Genomic DNA, 23,200 nt, shown 5'->3' with positions numbered 1-23,200 from the left:
CCGGGGCTCAGGGGCGATTTAAAGGGCCCAGGGCTCCAGCGGCCACTACCGCAGCGGAGCTCCAGGCGCTTTAAATCGCCGAAGGAGCCCTGCTGCCGCTACCCCAGGGCTCTGGCAGCGGGGCTCGGGACGCAATTTAAAGGGCCTGGGGCTCCGGCCGTGCAGGGAGCCCCGGGCCCTTTAAATCGCCAGCCTGGGGAAACCGTACTGGACTGTATTGGCTTACATTCACCTCTAATTCTAGGGCTGATATGCCTGTCTTCTACCACTCTCTTGTGGGCGTGGAGCTGCTGTTGCTGGGCCCAGAGCACCCTCTTCAGCTGTTGTCTGGGCCAGACCCACCCGCGGCTACCTCACCAGCTGGTTGCTGCTGCTCCTTGGGGAGTTCTGCTGGCCTGCTCCCCAGAGGAGGAGTGAGGGATCCTGCTACCAGCTGTGAGGTCTCTCTCAGCTGGCTGTTTGCTGCTGTGGAGCTTGCTGCTGGTGTGAGGAGGAGGAAGAGGAGTTGCAGAGCGTGGTACACCTGGAGCTACTGCAGGACATTGTGGAGGGGGTTTTTCACAGGACTGAGTGACTTTAACATCTTTACTCCCGTGGTGGTGATTCTTATTGTGCGGGGGGGTGGGAGTGAAGCGATGTGGAGCCCTCCCCCAGTCCATCTACCCCCCTCACCACCACCGCTGCCACCCCCCTCCATTACCTCTGCTCACCATTTTGACTGCTCTCCACTCCTGGACTTGGCTGCTCACCTGGCCTTTATCCACCTGGCTTTGGCAGCACTGAGCAAGGGCTTTTGAACCACAAGTGCACATGCCTTTCCCGTCCCCTTGGACTTGCCCTCCCTTCCTCTGCTACTTTTGGCAGGTGGGCTTCCCCCACCCTCTGCTTTGCCCATAGGCCTCCCCGCAGCAGTTTGCCCCCTTTCCCGGTATTGCCTGCCCTGCCCGCAGAACCCCTGCTGCCTATTTTTGCCTCCCGACCCAGGTCCCAGGGCGGTTTCTGTTTGTTTGCCTACCCTGCCCAGGTCCCTTGGTGTTTGCTAGTTTTGCCTGCTCTGCCCTGGCCCTTGCTGCTGGTCCCTGTGGGTTTCCTACCCTGACCCCGGTCTGCTTCCAGCCTGTTCCTTTCTCCCCTTGCCTTTTGTTGTCCCCCCACACCTTGTCCAGCCCCCTTGCTCCATGCGCCCATGTCCCCCACATGTGCTTGTGCCCCTTCCCGTTTTCTCTTGAGCCCCTTTGTTGACTGCACCCCTCTATGATATTGTGATCACTCCCCTCCCCAGTGCAGCCAGAGGAGCCGGTATTTCCACCACCCTTTTCCTGCCTTGATCAATGTCCCCGATCCCCCACTCTCCTTGGCACCCTCCTCCCCTGCCTGCCACTTAGTGGGAGGAGCAGTTGGCTTTACCCCTTCCCGTTTCTCTCTCTTCCCCCCCCCCTTCTCTTTTGTGCTCATCCCTGTCCCCTCTGCGAATGGTGGGGGAAATGGTGGGTGGGGCCCCCGTGGGGTTCCCCCACCCGGGTTGCCCCTGTTGCCTCCCCTCCACCTGCTCTCCCAACTGTCCCTGCAGCTTCCCTCTTGACTGCTGCTGCCAGACTGCTTGCCATCGCCCCCGCTGTGGGTACCGGCGGCAGGCACGGGTATGGATTCTGTTGTTGCCATGACTCCTATCTCTTCTGCTCTTGGGGGAGCCCCCCCGACCGGCAGAAAGGGCCAGGGGAAGAAAAAGGTCAAAAGCCTCGCCCGGAAGGCCAAGACCCTTGTGGCAGGGGCTGCCCCCTCTGCCACAGCCCTGCCGTCGGCCACGGCTCCCCATGCCCTATCCCTTGCCGTTCCTTCCACCAGCTCTGGGGGTGTCCCTCCGCCGGCCCCCAGAGCATACGCTCAGGTGGCAGTGGTCCCTTGGCCTGTCACTTTGCCATCTACCCCGCCACCGCCTCCGGTTCCATCCCTGGCGGCCGGGGCCCTTTTCCCACCCTGACCAGGAAGCACAGCATCCACTGCCTCCTGGTGCCTGCCTCGTCCCACGTTGAGGCCTATGTGCGGGCACTGACGAGGGTGGTGGGGCCTATGGCCCTGCTGGCGGCCTCTAAGATGTACAGGAAGGTAGTTGTCTTCCTGGCATCTGAGGCCGCCGTCCAGGAGGCGGTGGAGAAGAGCCTGGCCGTGGGGGCATGTACATCCCCTAGAGCCCGTGGAAGACCTGGGGGTATGGGTGGTTTTCACCTCTCACCTGCCTTTCCTTCCCAATGCTGCCATTTTGCCTTTCTTCCCTGGGGTGATCAGCCCTCTCCTGCGAGGCTGCAAGGACCCCACCCTCCGTCACGTCCTCTCATTCTGCCAGCAGGTCCAGATTCAACTGCCGCCGGCAGTGCGTGATGGGTACTTTTTGGTGCCCCACCAACGGTCCCAGTACCAGGTGTATTACTCTTTGGGGAAGGCCTAGGGGTTACCTCTGCTGGGCAATGGGGCAAGTCTGGAGAGACTGCCCCCTGGCCTGACACCGAGGGACTCCTGGGACCCCCGAGTCCCGGGAGGGCGCTGGCCCTGTCACCGCCAGCGACCCTAGTTATCAAGCACCAGTAGTCATCCCTACTCCACCCCAGCCTGCCACTGCCTCCACTCGGGCCATGGGGGTAGCCCCCCGTTGCACCCAAAAGAGCAGGCGGGTCCCACCTCCATCATATGTAGTTCAGCAGGGCCTGCGGAGGAGAGGGCAGCAAAGCCACAGAGGGCCTGCCCCAGGGGGAGCTTTCCCTTCCCCACGCTGCCACCCCCATTACCTCTCCGACCTCTGGTACCATCGTCCTTGCCCCCGGCCCTACCCCTGCTCACCAGCCCTCTGGGTCCTTGTCCAGGGGAAGTGAGACAAGCAGAAGGCATGGGCTCAGCACCTCCCCCTTGATGTGGACGGGGGCCGCTGCTGCAGAGCCTTTTGTCGCACCCCCGATAGGGCCCACCAATTAGAGGCAGCTGGGGAAGTCGTGGCAGCAACAGGGGGCAGTATCGGCCCCCTTCTGGAGTCCCTCCTTGTAGGGGCCTCAGATGGAGCCCCCCCGCCCCCTTGTCATACTGCACTCCCCGGCGGTACTGAGGCAAGTGCTGACTCGGTTGCTGGCAGGGAGGACCCTGGGATAGTGGGTGGGGACTTCCACTCCATTTCTGAGGCGATCGAGGCCCTGGGTCTGACCTCGATCTGGGCAGTGGTTCCTTTACACTGCCCCCTCTTCTCCACTCTCCCATCCCCCTGACCACTGCTACTGCTCATACTTTGGTGGTGCCCCTGGGTTCGTCCACCTGCCCAGTTGCGGACGGCACTCCGCTCATGGCTGCCAAGCCCACTGAGGTAACGGCCGGTGCTGAGCAGCCAGGCTTCAAGCCACTGGGTACACCCCCTACCAATGCAGGGCAGCTGCCTTCCCTTCCAGTCGGGAGCCTGACTACAGATACCCCGCTCCCTAATGCCATGGATATGGGTGTTAAGTCTGTTATGGCGCCCGAACCCGGCGTCACTGAGGCCCCTCTTCCCGTTTCTGTTCCCTTGACCCCCGTGTCCAGTCGACAGGTGCCACACCCCAGTAGCTTGGCTGACAGGGCTCCCAGTCTCAGCTCTGCCCCATCTCTGATCCTGCCCCCATCTCTGATCCTGGTCCTGTTCCTGTCCCTGATGCTGTTCCTGCTTCCCCCCTTCCACCCATGTTATTGCTGCCCCCAGGGTCGTGTCATTTCCCTTTCCGTTTGATAGCCCTCAGGGGGCGGTTTTTGTGTTCCCCTCACCCGACCCCTTAGGGGCTGCTGTTTTCCCTCCATCCCCCACTCCTGTGCCGGGGTCTGAGATGGACTGTGTGGCACCGGCAGAACGGGCACCATGCCGAGGGTCTGCTCCTAGCTGCCCGTCTCAGTAGGCCATGAGGATGTCGTGGGGATCTGGCCAGAGGGTGCCCAGAGTTCTGGGACCCCAGCCCCAATGCGCTGCGAGACGAGCTGCGCATCTTTCTCCTGGACACTTGTGGCTCCCAGGATAAGGTGCAGCTCACTCTCCAGTGCTGGGGGGGACTTCCGTCGCGTCCTCCGGGCCATAAGGGCCATTTTGGGGGAGAGTAAAGGGACTGGGAAGCAGGACGCTATGACCTGCCAGTGCGCCCTCAGCTTTCGTGACTCCCTGATGGCTTTCAGGGTTGGCCACGGAGTGCTGCAGGGTCCAACGGAGGCCGTTAGCGTTCCTCCTCAGCCCTCATTATGGTGCCGATCACCTTTGCCACACTGAACACCTGGGGCTGTAGAATGGGTCTTCACAGGGGCCAGGTGCTCTTCTTTCTTCGGGACGGGGCGTACTCTGTGGTTTTCCTGCAGGAGACCCATACAGATCCAGCCACTTAAGCTCACTGGCAGCTGGAGTGGCGGGACAGGGTGTATTTTAGCTGCCTCACAGTTAGTACTGCTGGAGTGGCCACCCAGTTCTCTCCCAATCTATGGCCCAAAGTGCTGGGGGTTGCCGAGGTTGTGCTGGGTTGCCGACTGCACCTCTGGGCCTGGGTGGAGGGGCTGACGTTGAACCTTGTCAACGTCTACGCCGCGACATCGGGCCTGGAGCGGGTAAGTTTTTTTTCACCACGCGTCCGCCTTCCTCAGCTCCTTGGATCCTCATGAGTGCCTGGTCCTGGGCGGGGATTTCATCACCACCCTGAAGAGCAGGACCACTCGGGGACCGAGCAGTGCCCACCACCACAAACGTCGTCCAGGAGAACATAGACCATCACTCCCTGGTGGAAGTCTGCTGCGACCACCACCTGGCCGATGAGTTTACCTTTACTTATGTCTGGGTGGGAAGCAGATTGGTCGTGCCACTCCCAGTTGGATCGCATTTATTTATCTCGCTGTCACCTCTTGCAGGCCCCCTCCTCCAGCATCCAGCCAGCCCTGTTCTCTGACCACCATCGGGTGGCTGTGACAGCCTCTCTGACTCTGGAGAGGCTGGGGCTAGCCTATTGGCACTTTAACAATAGCCTGCTGGAGGATATAGGCTTTGTGGCATCCTTCTAGGAGTTTTGGCTGTCCTGGGGAGGGCAGAGATGTGTCTTTCCCTCACCACAGCGCTGGTGAGATGTGGGGAAGGTGGGTGCCTGGCTCTTCTGTCACAACTACACCTGGGGTGCCAGCTGGCAGAGGGATGTAGGGATAGAGCAGCTGGAGTGGGAGGTCTTGGACCCGGAGAGGTGTCTGGCCGCCAGCCCCGGGGATTCATCCCTCTGTGGAGCGTGCCAGGAGAAGTGGGAGGAGCTCTGAGCCTTTGAGGACCATTGGGCTGTGGCACATTTGTTCGATACCATATCCGTCTCCTTCGGGAGATGGATTGTGGCTCCTGCTTTTTCTGTGCCCTGGAGAAAAAGATGGGGGCTAAGAAGCACGTGACCTGTCTTTTGGCAGAGGATGGTACCCCCCTCACAGATCTGGAGGAGATGTGTGGAAGGGCCAGGGCCTTCTACTCTGCTCTTTTCTCCCCGGATCAGACCAACAGCAAAGCCTGCAGAGTGCTCTGGGATGGACTCCTGACGGTCAGCGCAGGCGACCGGGACCGGCTGGCGCTACCTCTCACTCTTGCCAAGTTCTCAGAAGCCCTCCGTCCCATGCCCACTAATAAATCTCCGGGCATGGACGGGCTGACTGTGGAGTTCTACTGTGTGTCTTGGTCCGGACCTTGTTGCTGTCTGGGCCGAGTTCTTGGGGAGGGTGGTCCTCCCTCTGTCATGAAGGCGGGCTGTGCTCGCCTTGCTTCCAAAGAAGGGGGACCTCCACAGTCTTCAGAACTGGCGTCCCGTCTTGCTCCTCAGCACGGACTACAAAGTCGTAGTGAAAGCCATCTCACTGTGGCTGGGGTCTGTGCTGTCGGACATGGTCCACCCTAACCAGACATACACTGTCCCAGGCCGCACCATCTTTGATAATATATATTGGGACCGGGTCCTCTTAGAGCTCGAGTGTAGTGATGGTTCGTTGTTCCCCTCCTGTCTCTGGACTAGGAGAAGGCGTTCGACAGGGTGGACCATGGATATCTCCTGGGAACTTTGTGGGCATTCGGCTTCAGACCCCAGTTTGTGGGTTTTCTCCAGGTGCTGTATGCCTCCGCAGAGTGTTTGGGCAAGCGCTACTGAACCCTGACAGCACTGGTCAGCTTCAGGCGAAGGGTGCATCAGGGCTGCCCACTGTCAGGCAAGCTGTACACTCTGGCCATCGAGCCCTTCCTTCATCTCCTCCATAGGAGTTTGACAGGGTTGGTGCTCTGTGAGCCAGAGTTGTGGCTGATCCCGTCAGCAAACGCCACTGACGTGCTCCTCATGGTCCAAGACCTGGGTGACCTGGCATGGGTGGAGGCTTGCCAGGCCATATACTTGGTGGCTTCCTCCACCCGGGTCAACTGTGTCAAGAGCTCTGACCTGGTGGTTGGGGATGGATGGCAGGCGAGCACCCTCCCACCCACGCTTCAGGCCATTCGGTGGAGCGCGGGTCCACTGCGCTATCTCGGTGTTTACCTTATTACCACACATCCTTCTCCTCTGAAGAACTGGCAAGATTTGGAGGGCAAGGTGTTTGAGCAGCTGTGGAGGTGCACAGGACTACTTCAGTGCCTTTCCCTGTGGGGGAGGGCAGTGGTGCTCAATCAGCTAGTCCTGTCCATGCTCTGGCACCAGCTCAACACCCTGATCCCGGCCCCAGGTTTTCTGGCCTACCTCCAGAAGTAATTCTGGAGTTCTTTTGGTCAGGACTGCACTGGGTCTCTGCAGATGTCTTGAGTCTTCCCCTGGAGGAAGGAGGACAGGGCCTGAACTGCCCTCGCACTCAAATCTGTGTCTTCCACCTCCAGGCCCTGCAGAGACTTCTTTATAGTGCAGGTAGCCCAGCGTGGAGCACGCTGGCTCGTGCCTTCCTGCGCCGCTTCTGAGGGCTCCGATATGACCGGCAGCTCCTTTATCTCCATTTGGGAGGTCTTCTGTGAGACCTCTTTGAGCTGCTCGTCATCTACCAGGACCTTCTCCGGACCTGGAAGCTGGTATCAGCAACCAGGTCCATGGCAGCTGCTGAGGGGATAGATCTTCACGTGGAGCCTCTGCTACACAATCCCCAACTCGGTGTGCAGGTGGCAGAGTCCCCCTTGGTGCACCAGAGGCTGGTCCTGGCAGGAGTCACCAGAATCGGAGTCCTCCTGGACTACAAACGGGGAGTCTGGGTGGATCCCCTGTTGCTCGCTCAGCACATGGGGCTCTACACCCTTTGAATTCCCCAGCGTATATTTCAGAAGGTGAGGGCAGCTTTATCGCCTGCTTCTCGGGCTTACCTCGAGCAGGTCCTGCGGGACAGTGCTCCTCGCCCACCCCACGCCCCAGGCCCTCCAGATCTGTTCATAGGGCCCTTGACCCATGAGTCCCCCCAGCCATCCCACCCACACACCTAGAGCCGGCTGTGTGACCAATAGCCGGTTCACTTTCAAACTGCGCCAAGGGCACATATTTCAGAGTAGCAGCCATGTTAGTCTGTATCCACAAAAAGAAAAGGAGTACTTGTGGCAGCTTAGAGACTAACAAATTTATTAATTTGTTAGTCTCTAAGGTGCCACAAGTACTCCTTTTCTTTTTAAGGGCACATATGTACACACTCATGCTCCATACTCTCCATATCCTCACCCTCATGTCTCGCCCTGATACTAACTGGCTGGATCTACTGCCACCTATTGAGGGTGAGGAACCTCAGTGGGCCAGCCTATATTCCATCTTGGTCCCATGGCCCGCTGGGGATATTGGTTGGCGGCTCCTGCATGGAGCCATGAGCATGGGCATGTACCTGGCATGGTTCACCCATCCCCGATACCTGTCCCTTTTGTGGTGTGAGGGAGACACTGGTGCATGTCTACCTTGAGTACACCAGGTTGCAGCCCCTTTTCTGGCTCCTCCTAGACCTACTGATGCTGAACTTCTCCCCCAACCTTTTCTTATATGCACACCCTATCTGTGGCCCCACAAAGTCATGGCACCTCCTCGCCAACCTTCTCCAAGCGATGGCCAAAGTGGCCATCTCTAACAACAGGGAGAGGATGTTGGCTGAAGGGATTCTCTGTGACTGTGGGTCCTATTTCCGTTCCTCTATCCACTCTCGTATCTAGGCAGAGTTCCTCTGAGCAGTGTCTGCTGGCTCCCTTGACACCTTTGAGGAGCAGTGGGTGCTGTCCAAGGTTCTCTGCTCGGTGTTCCTTTCCGGTTCCCGACTTTTGACCCTTTGACCATCACACCATGTTCTTGTTGTTTTTTCTGTTCCTCCCCACCCCTCCCCCCAGTAATTATTTGAGTCCCGGGCTCAGTGGATGCTCCCCATAGGCTGGGGGAGCGTCCTTTAGCCATGTGCAGGCTTATGTTTGCCGACTTCCCAGGAACCCACTAGGACCAGTATCTGGTAGCTGTCCAGAGGAGGTGCTGGTCTGTAGGTAGAGGATGATGGATGGAAGATGACTGAGCTTCCCTAAGACATTTCTGGTAAAATTGTCAGTCTGAACTATTGAGTCACATAGTGTAGACTGAACAGTGGGAAGCCAAAAATAGAGGGGATACCCTATGTTTAAAGAAAAGACTCTCAAGATCAATAATACAGAAACCAGAAGTTCCAGAATACTCTTCGCTTTGTTGGCTTCCTGGAAAGCGTGGAGTCCTCAGTACAATTCCTGCAGGAATTTTTATGACTGGTTTCCTGTATATCAAAGGGTGCTTGACTTTGTCCTCATGCTCAATCCACGGACTTCTGGTTCCTAAAGCCAAGTGCAGAGCAATGATTTAGCAAACCTGAATTTCAGCAGTAGAATATAAGCTCAAGTGAAGAGCTTTGAGCTACTGCAGTAGAAGAGAGAGTTCAATGTTTGTTTTGAGGTAATATGACTTTTTCCATTCTCAATAATTACTAGGTTGAAGTTCTCAGAAAATAGGGGAATAGTTCTTCTCCAACTCCTATGACATTACAGAATAAAGCCGTTTGTTTACTCCTGCTAGTATAATATGATCCTGGAATAGTGTGTATGGGGAAGGACAACAAGGTCACTGCTTTAGCCAAATATCTTCTCCAATCATGATCTGGATCAGTTTTGAGGAATGAAATTGTTCTTCTTTTTCTGCCACATACTTCCAAAGGGAGATAGAGTCTTCTCAGCAGCCATCCAAGGAATCCGAGAAATAGAGTGGAAAGGAGCTATGGAGACAATTCTGCTTGCAGCATGTGACACATGATTACAGGTCTGACGCTGGTAAACCAAGTGCCAGCTCTGGCCAAGGACATAGGCATTTTATAAGAACTGAAACTCATAGCTGAAAACCAAACCAGCTCACCTGTATGTTAATTCTGTTCAAAAGAGGTATTAGTCTTATAAGAATGTATTAAGTATTAGGCTATATGAAATGCTTGTAAGTTGCTGCATCCATTAATCTTACTTGTAATGTCTGTATTCCATGCTACTAGGTAAAATATAAGTTTGTTTCATAAGTGTAAAAATCCTGCTCTGAACTTGTGAAGTCAGATGGGAAGACTTGCTCTCCCTGCCCATCTGTGAGGACTATCAAAAATTAAGTGGGCCATTGTAGGACAAAAGCTTTATTGATTGCCCCTTCTACCCAAGGACAGTATGTGCAGAAGGTCTTATCTCATTGGTTTGAATGCTGGAAGAGGGAAATAAAAATAGCTAACATGAAGATTTATCATCTTTGTTTGGATTCTTACAAGGGCTGGCACTGAGAAACAGGAAGCAGAGATCCCCAGGGTCAACCTAGGTTAAGCCCTAAAAAGACATTCAATGCTGACATATTATTACATATCTGTCATCTTTTGAATCACAGACTGCATATATGATTGCTTGCTTTAACCTGTAAATAAATCTTATTTCTTTTTCCTAATTAATAAACATTTAGTTAATTACAGGATTGGCTACAGGCATTGTCTTTCGTATAAGATCTGAGGTACAAATTGATCTGGGGTGAGTGACTGGTCTCTTGGGACTGGAAGCAACCTGAATATTTTGTGATTTTTGGTGTAAGTGATCATTTATCACTAAGTCCAGCTTGCATGGTGGCAAGATAGACTGGAGAGCCCAAGATTGCACAGCAAATCTGTGACAGAGCCAGAAATCAGATATCCTGACTTTCATTCTAATGTTTTAACTTCTCGAAAATGCTCCTTGCAGGGGGCCTGATCACGAGCCCACTGAAGTGAATGGAAGTCCATTCATTGCATTTAATGGGCTTCGGATCAGATCCTAAGAGATAACTAGTTCACTGCTTCTGGTGGCTTCACACCCTCCCCACAACTGAATTAATAAAGGCTTAGGCCAGCCAAAGGATTGTAAGCACTGTACATTATGCAATAAATTCTCATGGAGGAGGCTGAATAATTTCATTGTCTAAGTAAAGGCTGCAAAACTATCAGAATGGAAGATATGCTTATTCAAGACCAGTTCTATAAATTGCTGGTTGCTAGTATAGATAAAAAACAAAATAAAATCTAAGTTCCACTCTGAAACTTGATGCCCTAAATTCTTCCACACTTTTGTGTCTTTGTAAAAATAGGAGAAAGTGTCTTTGTTATTTAAACAAAAACAAAAAATCCTACATCCAAGGACAGGAAAATTACATACATTTGTTATGATAGGGGTTTTTTTTAATAACAAGATGCATTCAAAGGTGTTTATGGGCATATGGACTATGGTAGGGGAATGTCCACTTTCGGTAGCTCTGAATGCTGTCAAATGCTGGGTGTCATTGGGGGTTGAGGGGAACTTTATGACTAGAGCTCCTATGTGCTAAGATAATACAAATAAAATAATAACAATAATAAATGTCATAGCTTCTAGTCCTCAAGTCTATTACAATGTTCTTTGAGGGAATTGCTTCTATAAATCACTCAGTCAGGTTCCATGTAAACCCCCTTTTTAAAAATTCAGATCTTTTGGTTTGGACCTTTGAGGGAAGATAGTCAGCTCAAAATGTTAAAAACTAATCCTTCATCTGTGTTCCCTCTCTTTGTCAGGGCAAAGGCCTTCCAGCTGCCATACTCAATCTTCCTGGGAAATGTGAAACAAAATAGATTTTGTTTGCCAACCAATATCTGAGAAGACTTCTAAGTGGTGTTGGGTTGGTAAGTGTGAGCTTGAGTGAGAAGAATCTGAGCACAGCAGTTCACAGCATGTCTTCTGCATGAAGAAGGAACTGAGAAGAGTAAGAGGAGACTGCCACAGAAATGAGTGGTTCCCAAAAAGGGATCATACACTTCCATCTACTATAGAGTGTGCAGGGTAGGAAAATATGTCTGCAGTGCCACGCAATTCACAGAAAGGAGAGAACGGTGGCTCCTCTGTATTTTTCCCCTGCTCCTCCGACACTGAGAGGGCATTAGTGCCGACACTCTATGGAATAGAGGATCCCTGGTGCTAGGTTTTAGGCGAAGGAACGGGGGGCAGCTTTGTTTCATACCATGCTCTCTTCATTTCCAGGTGGATTTCCAAGTAAATGCGTGTCCAATAAATACTGCTGGTTGTTCTAGTAATTAATCCTGCTGCTTCTTTTTAAAAGTGTCACAGCACCAGTGATCATATAATATGCTGCCAAAAAGGAACTGTTTTGAGATGTTTATATTTGGCTGTTTTTGACAGAGTGCACTGATGCAACTTAATAGAAGTATAACATACGTTTAGACCCCGAGAGGTGCCAGGTGGGGAGAGAATGGTTTCTGTATGTCACAAGAGGAAGAGAAGACAACATTTTTCCATTAGTGCCTGTCACCAGAACGTTTTGTCAGATACTCCTTTTTGTAGCCAACACAAACCCCATCCAACTCTCCTTTTGAGCAGCAGTGCCTGGAAAAAAAGAGAGGACTAAACTCTTCCACAGAAAACCATCCTCTTTACTGTGAAACTTTCCATTTCTTCCCTTAGTCCCTAGAATACTGAAGTTTTGTAAATATGGCTGCAGCAGCAGAAGTGCTCTGTGAATTTTTGCAATCTTTGGGGACAGTAAAAAATATCTGAACTAGGAAGGCTCTTTTAGCTGCTTTGGTAAAATTCCACCATAGTCTTCTGTCTTAAACTTTCCAACAACTGGACCATCAGCTCACATTCTTATGGGTGTCCAACTTCTTTCTCCATAATGATAAAGGTTCCATACATCTCTTTTGAGCTCTTTGCTTTTCTTCTGGCTTTTGAATTTACATTTATAGATTAGTCCCCCAATTTCCATAAATGTTTAGATGTAGCACCAGCAAAAAACATAGTAATATTATTATTCCATGGTAGGAACTCTGCAAAATGGAAGCTTCTTATGCTTTACTGGAAATTAGCTCTATCAGATTTACCAAGAGATACATTTGGTCCATTTAAATGAGCTTTTTCAATAGCACAAAATGCAACATTAATAGTGTTGTGTCTATTCTGCTGGCCACCAAGATAGTTACCTCTCTTCTTATCGCTATGGAAACAGTACAAATTCTCTAGCTGGTGTTTAGTCTGTACCTTCATAGTCTTCTAATGTAAAGATAAGAACAATACCTTAATGCAGTGATACTCACGTTGAGGCTTGCAAGCTGCAAGTGGCTCTTTAATGTGTCTCCTGCGGCTGTTTGCAGCACATGATATTAAAACACTGTGATTCAATTATTAGAATCAGGATATTTTTATTATGTTATTAGTATCAATTGTAAACAATAAATGAAACAATGAATTCACACTACTGTGCTCTCTGGGGTAATGTTGATCGCTAATTTGGCTCCTGAACCATTGAGGGGTGAGTATCACTGCCTTAATATGTTTTGTGGATTCAAGAACAATGGACTAAATGACCTGAATTCTCAGTTCCACTAAGGGCCCTTTACACCGTTCTGGTAGTGTAAAGGGGCCTTACAGTGGGTATAAGTGTAATTTACACTTATATCTAACACAGTTCAGCCCAATATTTCTTGCTTTGCTTTATTGTTTTCCAATAATTGCACATAATTTACTTTAGATTGGTGAAGAGAATTTAAATGACACCAACACTTAGTGAAGAAGGAAGTGTTATTAATTTGTACAGTCAGTGGATCTGGAATTAAATAAGATCCAGAGATTTCTTCAGTCCTACTACCTTTCTTTTCAATAATATATTCAAATCGAAATCCTGCATTTAAAAAATGGTGGTTCTATAAATAATTGCTCACTGAGCACAAGCTTAACATACTTTAGTACTACATTCAAAAATCTGGGCTGAATTATAACATCAGTTATATCTCTCTAACCTCACTGAAGTTAACATTTCACTTAAGTTTTAAACTATATTAGCCGGCATTATGCCCTAATGGAAATGCTCTCCCTGAGCTGCCAGGTGCTATTAAGCAGTTGTTGCACTTTATAGAGCTAGTTGTACTTCAGTAATATCTAAAGTTATTCATAACTTGACAGATAGATACATTATGTACACAATCAGTAAGTAAAATAAGAGATCAGCCAACCTTCAGGATAAAAGTTGCTATATAAAAGTGTAAAAGCCTGATCAGATCATGATCACATGAAAGACCATACACTTAATATATGGTACCAGTTAATTCTTTGGACGTTATTAAGGAATCATGAAAAGCTCTTCTGGGGGGAAAGTGCTCATTGAGATTGGCAATTAAGGACTCCTCTATATATCTAGGGACCAGTGTTGATAGGCACTGAAGGAGCTACTTTCAGGGCTTGTCTACACTTACCAGAGGATCGACGCTGTGGCGATTGATGCATCGGCGGTTGATTTAGCAGTCTAGTGAAGACCTGCTAAATCAACCACTGAATGCTCTCCCATCAACTCCTGCACTCCAGCTGATCGAGAAGAGTAAGGGGAGAGCGTCTTCCATCGACGTCGCGTAGTGTGGACCCCATGGTAAGTAGATCTAAGCTACTTCACGTAACTCAAATTGTGTAGCTTAGATAGACTTTTCCCTTTAGTGTAGACAAGGCCTCAGATTTCCTTGGCTGAGAGAACATTAAACATAGCATAGGGACTCATGGATAGCTATAGAAAAGGTGAAACAAAAGAGGGGATGGAAAATGGGGCGGGCATTTAGGGAGAAACACTGGGTCCACAGAAAAGAGACGCGTATAGTATTATTATAAACGACTGTTAACATTCAACCCATGATACCCCGAAAGTATGGAACAGGAAAACCTGTGCCTAACTGAAAATGTCCTTTAAGTAATAGAGTCTATAGATCAGGTACAATGGGTAGTTCAGCCTGCTTCCAGCTTTGGGGCAGAACTATACCTGTCAGTCACTGGCAGCAGGGGAATGCCTTCTGAAGTTCCCTCCAGTTGAGGTAAGTTTCGCAGCCAGGATAATTCAAATCTACTTTCTTACATTACAGATTGCAGTAAAAATACTCTGAAGAAAAAGCACAACAATTTTTTCTATGGCAGAACATGGTAAATTCTGCCTATGAAACCCAAGTTTTCAGATGTCAATTTCTGTATTCTGGATGATACACTGATCTCCAGGGTGGGTCATATCTGTGGACCTTATTACTTGAAGAAAGGAAATTTTCACATAGGTTCAGATACATTTTACTGTTCTTATTCATGCTAAGGTCCACAGACTCGCTACAATGGGATTTTAATAGCAGTGTGCATTCAGGGTGGGAAGCAGGATCATTATTTTAAAGTAGATGTCAAAAATGAAATAGATAATATATTAATATCTCTTCTACCTTTCCCGTTGGCTACGATTGGATGACCAATACGCAGACTTTGGTGAATTTATGTATTGATGGCCATGTAGCTGTCTAATATATCTTAATGCAGGAGAGATGACTACTCTGCCCTGAGCCTGTCAGTGCTCCTAAGGACTGGACCTCAATGCTTAAGCAAAGGATGAACATTTCTTGAATTTACTTAGGGAATGAATGCTATGACAGTTATGAGAGGACTACCTTTCTGAATTAAAAGTACAATACTGTATCCTATTGGAGAAAGCTCCCATTTAAAATAAACTCATCTGATTGGAGAACATAGCCATTGAGTGACCTACTCTAATGGATAGGAAGTATAACGACACCTCCTGGAGGGGCTCAGTCTGGGTAGTGCTATAAGGAGAAGAATGAAGGTCCAAGGTCATGCTTGTAGACCCCAAATAAAAAAACAGTAAGAGGACCAAAAAAATGCCACCATGGCTAAACAGCAGACAAGAAGAGGTTATTAGAGGCAAAAAGGCATCTAAAAAATTGGAAGTCAAATCCTACTGAGCAAAATGGAAAGAAGCATAAACCTAGGCAAATCAAGTGTATAAGAATAATAAGGCAGTGCAAAAAGGAATTTGAAGAGCAACTAGCAAAAGACACAAAAACTAACAGCAAAAAATGTTTTAAGTACATCAGAAACAGGAAACCTGCCACATAATCAGTTGGGTCACTGGATGATCAAGGTGCTAAAGGAGCACTCATGGAAGACAAGGCTGTTGCAGAGTGTCAAAATGAATTCTTTGCTTCTGTCTTCACTGCAGAGCACATGAGGGAGATTCCCAAATCAGAGCCATTTTTTTTAAATGACAAAACGGAAGAATTGTCCCAGGTTGAGGTGTCAGTAGGATTTGAGTAGAGGAGGTTTTGGAACAAACTGATAAATTAAACAGTAATAAGTCACCAGAATAAGATGGTATTCACCCAAGAGTTCTGAAGGAACTCAAATATCAAATTGCAGAACTACTAACTGTGGTATATAACCTATCACTTAAATCAGCCTCTGTACCAGATGACTGGAGGATAGCTAATGTAATGCTGATTTTTAAAAAAAGGCTCGAGAGGCAATCCTGGCAATTACAGGCTGGCAAATCTCACTTCAGAACCAGGCAAATAGGTTGAAACTATAGTAAAGAACATAATTATCAGACACATAGATGAAGCTGATGTGTTGGGGAAGAGTCAACATGGATTTTTTAGAGGGAAATCATACCTCACCAATCTATTAGAATTCTTTGAGGGGGTCAACAAGCATGTGGACAGAGGTGATCCAGTTGATATAGTGTACTGTGACTTCCACAAAGCCTTTGACAAGCTCCCTCACCAAAGAGTCTTAAGCAAATTCCTCTCATGGATCAGTTAAAAGATAGGAAACAAAGAGTAGGAATAAACAGTCAGTTTTCACAATGTAAAGTTGTAAATAGTGGGGTTCCCCCAAGGCTCTGTACTGGGACCTGTGCTGTTCAAAATATTCATAAATAATTTGGAAAAGTTTGCAGATGATACTAAATTACTCAAGATAGTTAAATCTAAAGCTGACTGTGAAGAATTAAAAAGGGATCTCACAAAACTGGGTGACCAGGAGAAAAAATGGCAGATGAAATTCAGTGCTGGTAAATGCAAAGTAATGCACACTGGAAAACATAATCCCAACTATACATACAAAATGTTGGGGTCTAAATTAGCTGTTATCACTCAAGAAAGCGATCTTGGAGTCATTGTGGATAAATCTCTGAAAACAGCTGCTCAATGTGCAGTGGCAATCAAAAAAATTAAGAGAATGTTAGGAACGATTAGGAAAGGGATAGATAATAAGAGAAAAAATATCACAGTGTCACTATATAAATCCATGGCACACCCACACCTTGAATACTGCATGCAGTTGTGGTCGCTCCACCTCAGAAAAGATATTTTAGAAATGGAAAAGATACAGAGAAGGGCAACAAAATGATTAGGAATATGGAATAGTTTTTATACGAGGAGAGATTAAAAAGACTGGGATTGTTCAGTGTAGAAAAGAGATGACTAACAGGAGATATGATAGAGATCTATAAAATCATGAATGCTGTGGAGAAAGCGAATGGGGAAGTGTTATATACCCATTCACATAACACAAGAACCAGGAGTCACCTAATGAAATTATCAGGCAACTGGTTTAAAACAAACATACTGAAATACTTCTTCACACAACACATAGTCAACCTGTGGAACTCATTGCCAGGAGATGTTGTGAAAGTGAAAACTATAACTGGGTTCAACAAAGAGTTAGATAAGTTCATGGAGGATAGGTCCATCAATGGCTATTAACCAAGATGGTCAGAAACTAACCCTAAAGCTCAGAATGCCAGAAGCTGGGAATGGATAATGGGGAATGAATCAACTATAATTGCCCTTTTCTGTTCATTCTCTCTGAAGCATCTGGCACTGGCCACTTTGAAAGACAGGACGCTGGACTTGATGGACCATTGGTCTAGTAAGGCCATTTTTATTTTCTTATGCTCTATCACCTTGCAGCATTGGAGTAAGACTGATGCTCTAAAAAAAAGTGTTTAGGGTTGATAATTGTACAAAACTTCCTTTTCTTGAACATGCTGACAACATATTACAGAGACTTTACATTTTAATTTGGACATTTATACACCCACAGTAAAATCCTCTCGGAAGAACTCAAGGCTATGTTTCACTTATTTAACAGGGTAGTTAAACTATTGTCTTTGTATCAGCCAGTAGAGTATGTTCTATTTGTTGACTTCTCTTCTGAGGTTTATGACAGCAATAATCACTTTATCCAAGTATTCATTTTAAACCTGTCTGATCCCAGATGCAGGACTGGTCTTGCAATTGCAAACCTCTTCTGTGAGACAGAGACATCCAAAGATGCAACACTAGGTTGATCAGGCCAGAGAGCCATAGTCTCTACATCAAGAAAGGCATAAACATTGTCACTGTCACTCTCCCATTCCTATCTTTTGTATTGTCCTGGGGAACGGTGTAATAGCTGGTAAGACACATATCAGTGACCTTGCCCAGCTTTGCAAGATACCATTCACCAACGCCCATCCTGTGTCCTCACACACAAAGAGGCCATAGAGTACTTTACTGTTTCAAGATGCAAAGGTGTTAATCAGCAGCCTACCAAAATGTCTTATGGTGAGTGAGATATTTCTGCTAACATTCTTCTGAGACTGACATCCCTGACAATCCCATGTGAGTTTGTTTGTCCTGCATCCAAGATATTCCAGGAACCAGTGCTTTTCCATAATCTTTCTCTCTGCACAGAACCTGATCAGAAAAATTGTGTGTCAAAAGAGAAGCAATTTCCTTCTTCCCTAAAGCCAATATTATTGCTGCCCTGATCCTGGCGAGAGACCCTGGAAGCACATGTAGGACTAACAGTAATGATTGAAGTTGGGAAAAGAAAAATGCTGCCATCCCTCTGCAAAATATACGAATTGTCTAAGGAGGGTTAAAATGGGAATGTTTTGAAGACAAGTCTCTTTTAGGAACTTATTGAAATTAGGAATTCACTAAATTGAGTTTATCAGCCTTTAAATTCCAGGGCTTGACATCTTCTTTTGTTTCCCTGTCAGTTTCTTAGAGGTAGCCTGGTGCGGGATTGTTACTTTTCTGCTATCCCTTTCTACTTCCTTCCCTCTCTCTTCTCCCTCCTTTGTAGCTGGCTTCATTTTCTTTATTGGTCACAGCTGTGGGTGCATGTCTCCAGGACTGGCAGTTCTGGGAGCGGTGTTGGGGTGTTGTCAGCCTGATTACAGGTAAGCAGGGAAGGATCTCCTCTACCCTTCAGCCTAAACTCTGTATGGGGTCTGTAATGCTCATTACAAACCACTAAGATAGCTGGGAACTGATTTGTCTCAGCATCTAATCCCAAATACCAATACCCCATGTACCTGTGTGAAACAGATGTGAATCTGCCTCCCCAACCCAAGTGTTAACATTGCTTGTGAAAGCCTGGAGAGGCACTTAGGGTGTCCGATGACAGTCCCAAATTGTTAATTTATTTAGTTGTGGTAGTCTGATGTCTGATGGTTTCTGTGGTCTTTTCTATAGAGTATGGTAGGAGCCAGAACTATAAGGCGACTGTTCTGATGACATTGAATCTCCTCGTCTTTCCATAAAGTTTTCCATTGTACCACCAGCTGGGAATCAATTTGTTTCAGCATCTGATCCCAAAGACCAAAGCCCCATGTACCTGTGTGAAACGGATCTCAGAGTTTCCATGATTAAGGAAGGGAGCGGAGACAATGCCTGCCTGGGTTTGGATGCCTGTAAAGGGCCTATACAGTGAGAGGCCACTTGTTCAAGTAAAATTGGACACAGAGATTTCTCTGAAAATATTCGAGAGACTAGTGATACCTCTGTCCTCCAAGAGGCTGGGCTTATTTGTCATACATGGGGTCTTTCTGGATCTCTCAAGGAAGGTACTGGCCTGGAGCTCAAGAATGGGCTCCCCAGAAGCTCCATTCCTCTGTTGAATGGAATTCACATGAGCTAGATAGGCCTGTTTCCCCTGGAGGTCTCAGTCATGTTGTGTCCCTCCATCTGCGACCCATTGGGAAACAGATGGGGAGGAGGTGGTTAGGCCCCGCAGTCAGAGGTGTGGCTGGTGGCAGTGCTTAAATTGTGCCAGGGTTTGCCGGTGCTTAGCCCTGGCACCTCTAGGCTTGGCAGTTTATATCTCCAGCACCTCTGGGCTTGCCACATCAGTTATGAAAGCAAAAAAAAATTGCTTGAGTCTTATCACCTAATTGCGTGAGCCCCAGCACATCTTTTATTACAAATTAAGCATTGGCTGGTGGTGCGGGCTATGTGGACTCAGACACAATCTTCTGTCTGGTGCTCTGCCCTTCTGGCTTCACTCCCTCCTGGGGGATGTCTGCTTGTTCTGGAGCCAGTTCTTGTCCAATCCTGCCAGACACCTTTCCTGCTGGGGGACAGGGCTAAGGTAACCCCGCTGGGCCTGGGCTGCATCTTATTCAGCACAGCCAGCCTCTCCAGTCCTGCCTGGCTCCTATTCTACCCAGGGAAGGGTAGGGCGAGGTGATCTGGCCCAGACAGGACTATGAGGGAAACCACACTCTTCCCACAGTGCAGGCTGAATTCTTTAACGAGACACTCTATAATGTGGGGGCGCATGAGACACAGACCCTTTCTTTTGTCTCTGCCTTTTCTTGGCTTATCTCTGTCCTTGAAGCCTCCAGGAGCACTAGCTGCAGTAAATGCCCCAGGGAAGGAGAACTGACAGAACAATGTCCCCAAAAGTAAATGCAGCCTTGGGACATGGCTGGGAATCAGACAGAACCAAATTGTTAGTCTAGAAATTTGAAATAAATTTAGAATTTTCCTGAGAAATCTGCAGGTAGGTCTGGCTGAGCCGCTGGCCAGTGTGGAGGCAGAGAAACCTGGAGGGAACATCAGGAGGCAAGTCACTTCCCTACTTCCAGTGGCTGACAGGGCTGGTTCTGCCTCCAATCTGCAAGCAGGCTAAAGTACCCATTGTCGAGGATCTGTGGATATTACCAAGAAGAAGAAAGGAGCAATTTCAGCATAAAAAAAACAAACTTGAAATGTACTTTTAAATTAGTAAATTTGCCTTAGTGCCCCTGCTATCATGCATGTATAGCAGCCCTCCTATTAATAAATTATGCTCCCTTGGATGACATACAGCATATAAAAAAGCCATCTGTTATCTACTTTGCACCAAATCAAGAGTGTGGGATGGAAGTGAGAGCGCACCTTTTGTGCCCTGCGCTTGTCTGCTCGTTGATTCTGGTGGTAGATACGACTGAAGTTGGAGACAATTACAGGAACTGGCAGAGCAATGACTAAGACCCCACTCAGGGAACATATTGAACCAAATATCTTCCCAGCTATTGTCTTCGGCACCATGTCACCATACCTGGGTTAAAGAAAACAAAATCTATTTAAAAACATTAACTACTCTTAAGTATCATATTTAAAGTCAAACTAGCTAGAAACTATTTTTTACTATAATTTGCAAAGAACATTTCATACACATATACATTTGTCTGTATGTCTATGTGCTGTATGTATGTGTATCATTTTCATTTTAATTTAGTGCTTAAGTCGACACAGTTCCTAGATCTGGATCTAAATATTTTTTTCATTCCTTCAAACCTCCTGTCAATCCACAGACTTGCTGGGACTTGCAGACACCTCTTTTTGATGCTAGATACTGATTTTCTAGTAAAGGAGGAATACAGCGACATTAAGAATTATCTAGAGGAATTTCAACTGACAGCTTATAAAGAGGACTCTGTTCTCTACACTCAGTAGTTTGTTGTATGGGCAAAATGTGTAACTAAATGCTACTGAGTTCAAGAATAAGCTAAATATCTTTAAGTTACATTTGCTTTTTAATTGGTTGGGTTATTAATTACTATTAAACATTTACATAGGACTGTAAATTTGCATAGCATGTTACACAACATAGGTAAGACACACTCCCAATCCCAAAGATCTTACAGTCTATATAGGACAAGACCGAACACAAAAGCAAGATGTAGGATAACACTGCAGGAGATGCAATGTTTGGGAGTTGCTTTGATGAGAATAAAGCATGTTTTACGCAGGGATTTGAAGGATAAGAGAGAAGTGGGTGAAAACAGGGAGACTCTTCTAGGCATGTGGCAGGTCCGAACCCAAGAATGAGAGAAGGAGATGAAGGGATGAGTAACACAGAGGTGGGGGCAGGGCATAGGGAGCAGGAAGGGATAACAGTAGAAATGAGAGCATAGGTATGTGTCAGGGTAAGATTCAGTAGCCTTTAAGGTGAGGAGGAGGGCTTGACTTTATAGGGTAGAAATGAAGTGCTAATGGAGGGAATCAAGGAAGCAGGTGATACTATAGCCTGGAACAACCTATGTAATGATGGCAACGACCATACTTATTTTATCTAAAAAGAACTGTTTAGTGGCTTTACAAGACCTGGCCAGAACAACATATAAAACAGTATGTCACACTGATAGATACTAAAACACCTACTGTAGTTTTAGTTTTGTTAATCACATTTGCTAAAAACTAGTGACACCAATACTGACCCTGCAGAAATGGGCAGAAAGAGTAGTATAGGATGGGTTCTATCTTTTAAAGACTACATGCGGATGGTGTGAGGAGCAGGATATTTTAGGACAGGAAAGAGACCAGCGAGAGACCCACACTTTCCATTACGTTAGCAACTGTATCTCACAATACAGGTGTCTCTACCACCTACCTTACACCTTTTGGGGGTATAATCTTTATATTTCCCCCCAATACAACACAACCCAAACATATCAGGTAGACTACATATTTATATATTTAGAAAGAATCATTTATACTTACGCATGGTCTAAAATTTCAAGATGGTGCTTAAAGTTAGGTTTCTAAATCCACATTAGGCCCCTAAATAAACAGCTTGATTTTCAAAAGTGCAAAGCGCCTAGAAGCTCCCATTGTCACTAACTGTCCAAAATGACAGTTGACAGTTAGAAGTTGGACAGTTAGAAGGCAGTTCTGGTTCCATTTTTGTTTGCATTTGTTGCAGAATAAAAAACTCTGTTCGTCATATAATTGTATGTTTGTGAAAGTCTACTGCAGTTTGATGTTAATGGTAGCAAGGACTCTAGGCCAGTCAGCCTCCAATATTTCAGTAGCCATGTATATATTCCCAGGCTGTGACACAGGATGATATTTTTCTATTGTATTTCAAAAGAGTTATATAAAATTTGGAAATAAAATGTTTAGGATTGTTTGTATAGTGAAAATGTTTCTCTGTGTCTGTTGTATTAAATGACAGTAAAGAGCTGGATTTAACTTCAGCTATAAAGTATCCCAGTTCTGACTACCTTTCCTATTTCTACTTGAATAAGGAAAAACAATGAAACATTTTCCAACTATAATCTTATTTGGCCCTTAGTTAGTGTTAATAATAGCCTCCACCTTACTGATAGCTCTAATTTGCGCATGGCAGTGTCATAAATATAAAGGGAAGGGTAACCACCTTTCGGTATACAGTGCTATAAAATCCCTCCTGGCCAGAGGCAAAATCCCTTCACCTGTAAAGGGTTAAGAAGCTCAGCTAACCTCGCTGGCACCTGACCCAAAATGACCAATGAGGGGACAAGATACTTTCAAATCTGGAGTGTGTGTGGGGGGGGGGAAAGGCTTTTGTCTGTCTGTCTGGGTGATACCTTTGCCGGGAACAGATCAAGGATGCAAGCCCTTCAACTCCTGTAAAGTTAGTAAGTAACCTAGCTAGAAAATGCATTAAGTTTTTCTTTGTTTTGGCTTGTAAATTCGCCGTGCTGGGGGGAATGTGTATTCCTGGTTTTGTGTCTTTTTGTAACTTAAGGTTTTGTCTAGAGGGATTCTCTATGTTTTGAATCTGATTACCCTGTAAAGTATTTACCATCCTGATTTTACA

At 47.1% G+C, this 23,200-nt stretch overlaps 1 protein-coding gene across 3 annotated transcripts in view; it reads right to left on the bottom strand.

Annotated features, from left to right (window-relative positions):
- Positions 1–23,200, bottom strand: part of KCND2 (potassium voltage-gated channel subfamily D member 2) — a 439,877-nt gene that overhangs the window by 17,642 nt on the left and 399,035 nt on the right. For all 3 annotated transcript variants that reach the window (XM_037888937.2, XM_037888936.2, XM_043550074.1), the window contains exon 3: positions 20,512–20,674. In XM_037888937.2, the coding sequence (XP_037744865.1) occupies positions 20,512–20,674 (163 nt within the window). The remainder of the gene's footprint in view (positions 1–20,511; positions 20,675–23,200) is intronic.

This window comes from Chelonia mydas, chromosome 1 (assembly GCF_015237465.2).
Source record: "Chelonia mydas isolate rCheMyd1 chromosome 1, rCheMyd1.pri.v2, whole genome shotgun sequence".
Lineage (NCBI taxonomy): Eukaryota > Metazoa > Chordata > Testudines > Cheloniidae > Chelonia > Chelonia mydas.
The sequence above is the reverse complement of the archived record's forward strand: the minus strand, read 5'-3'. Positions and strand labels throughout refer to the sequence as shown.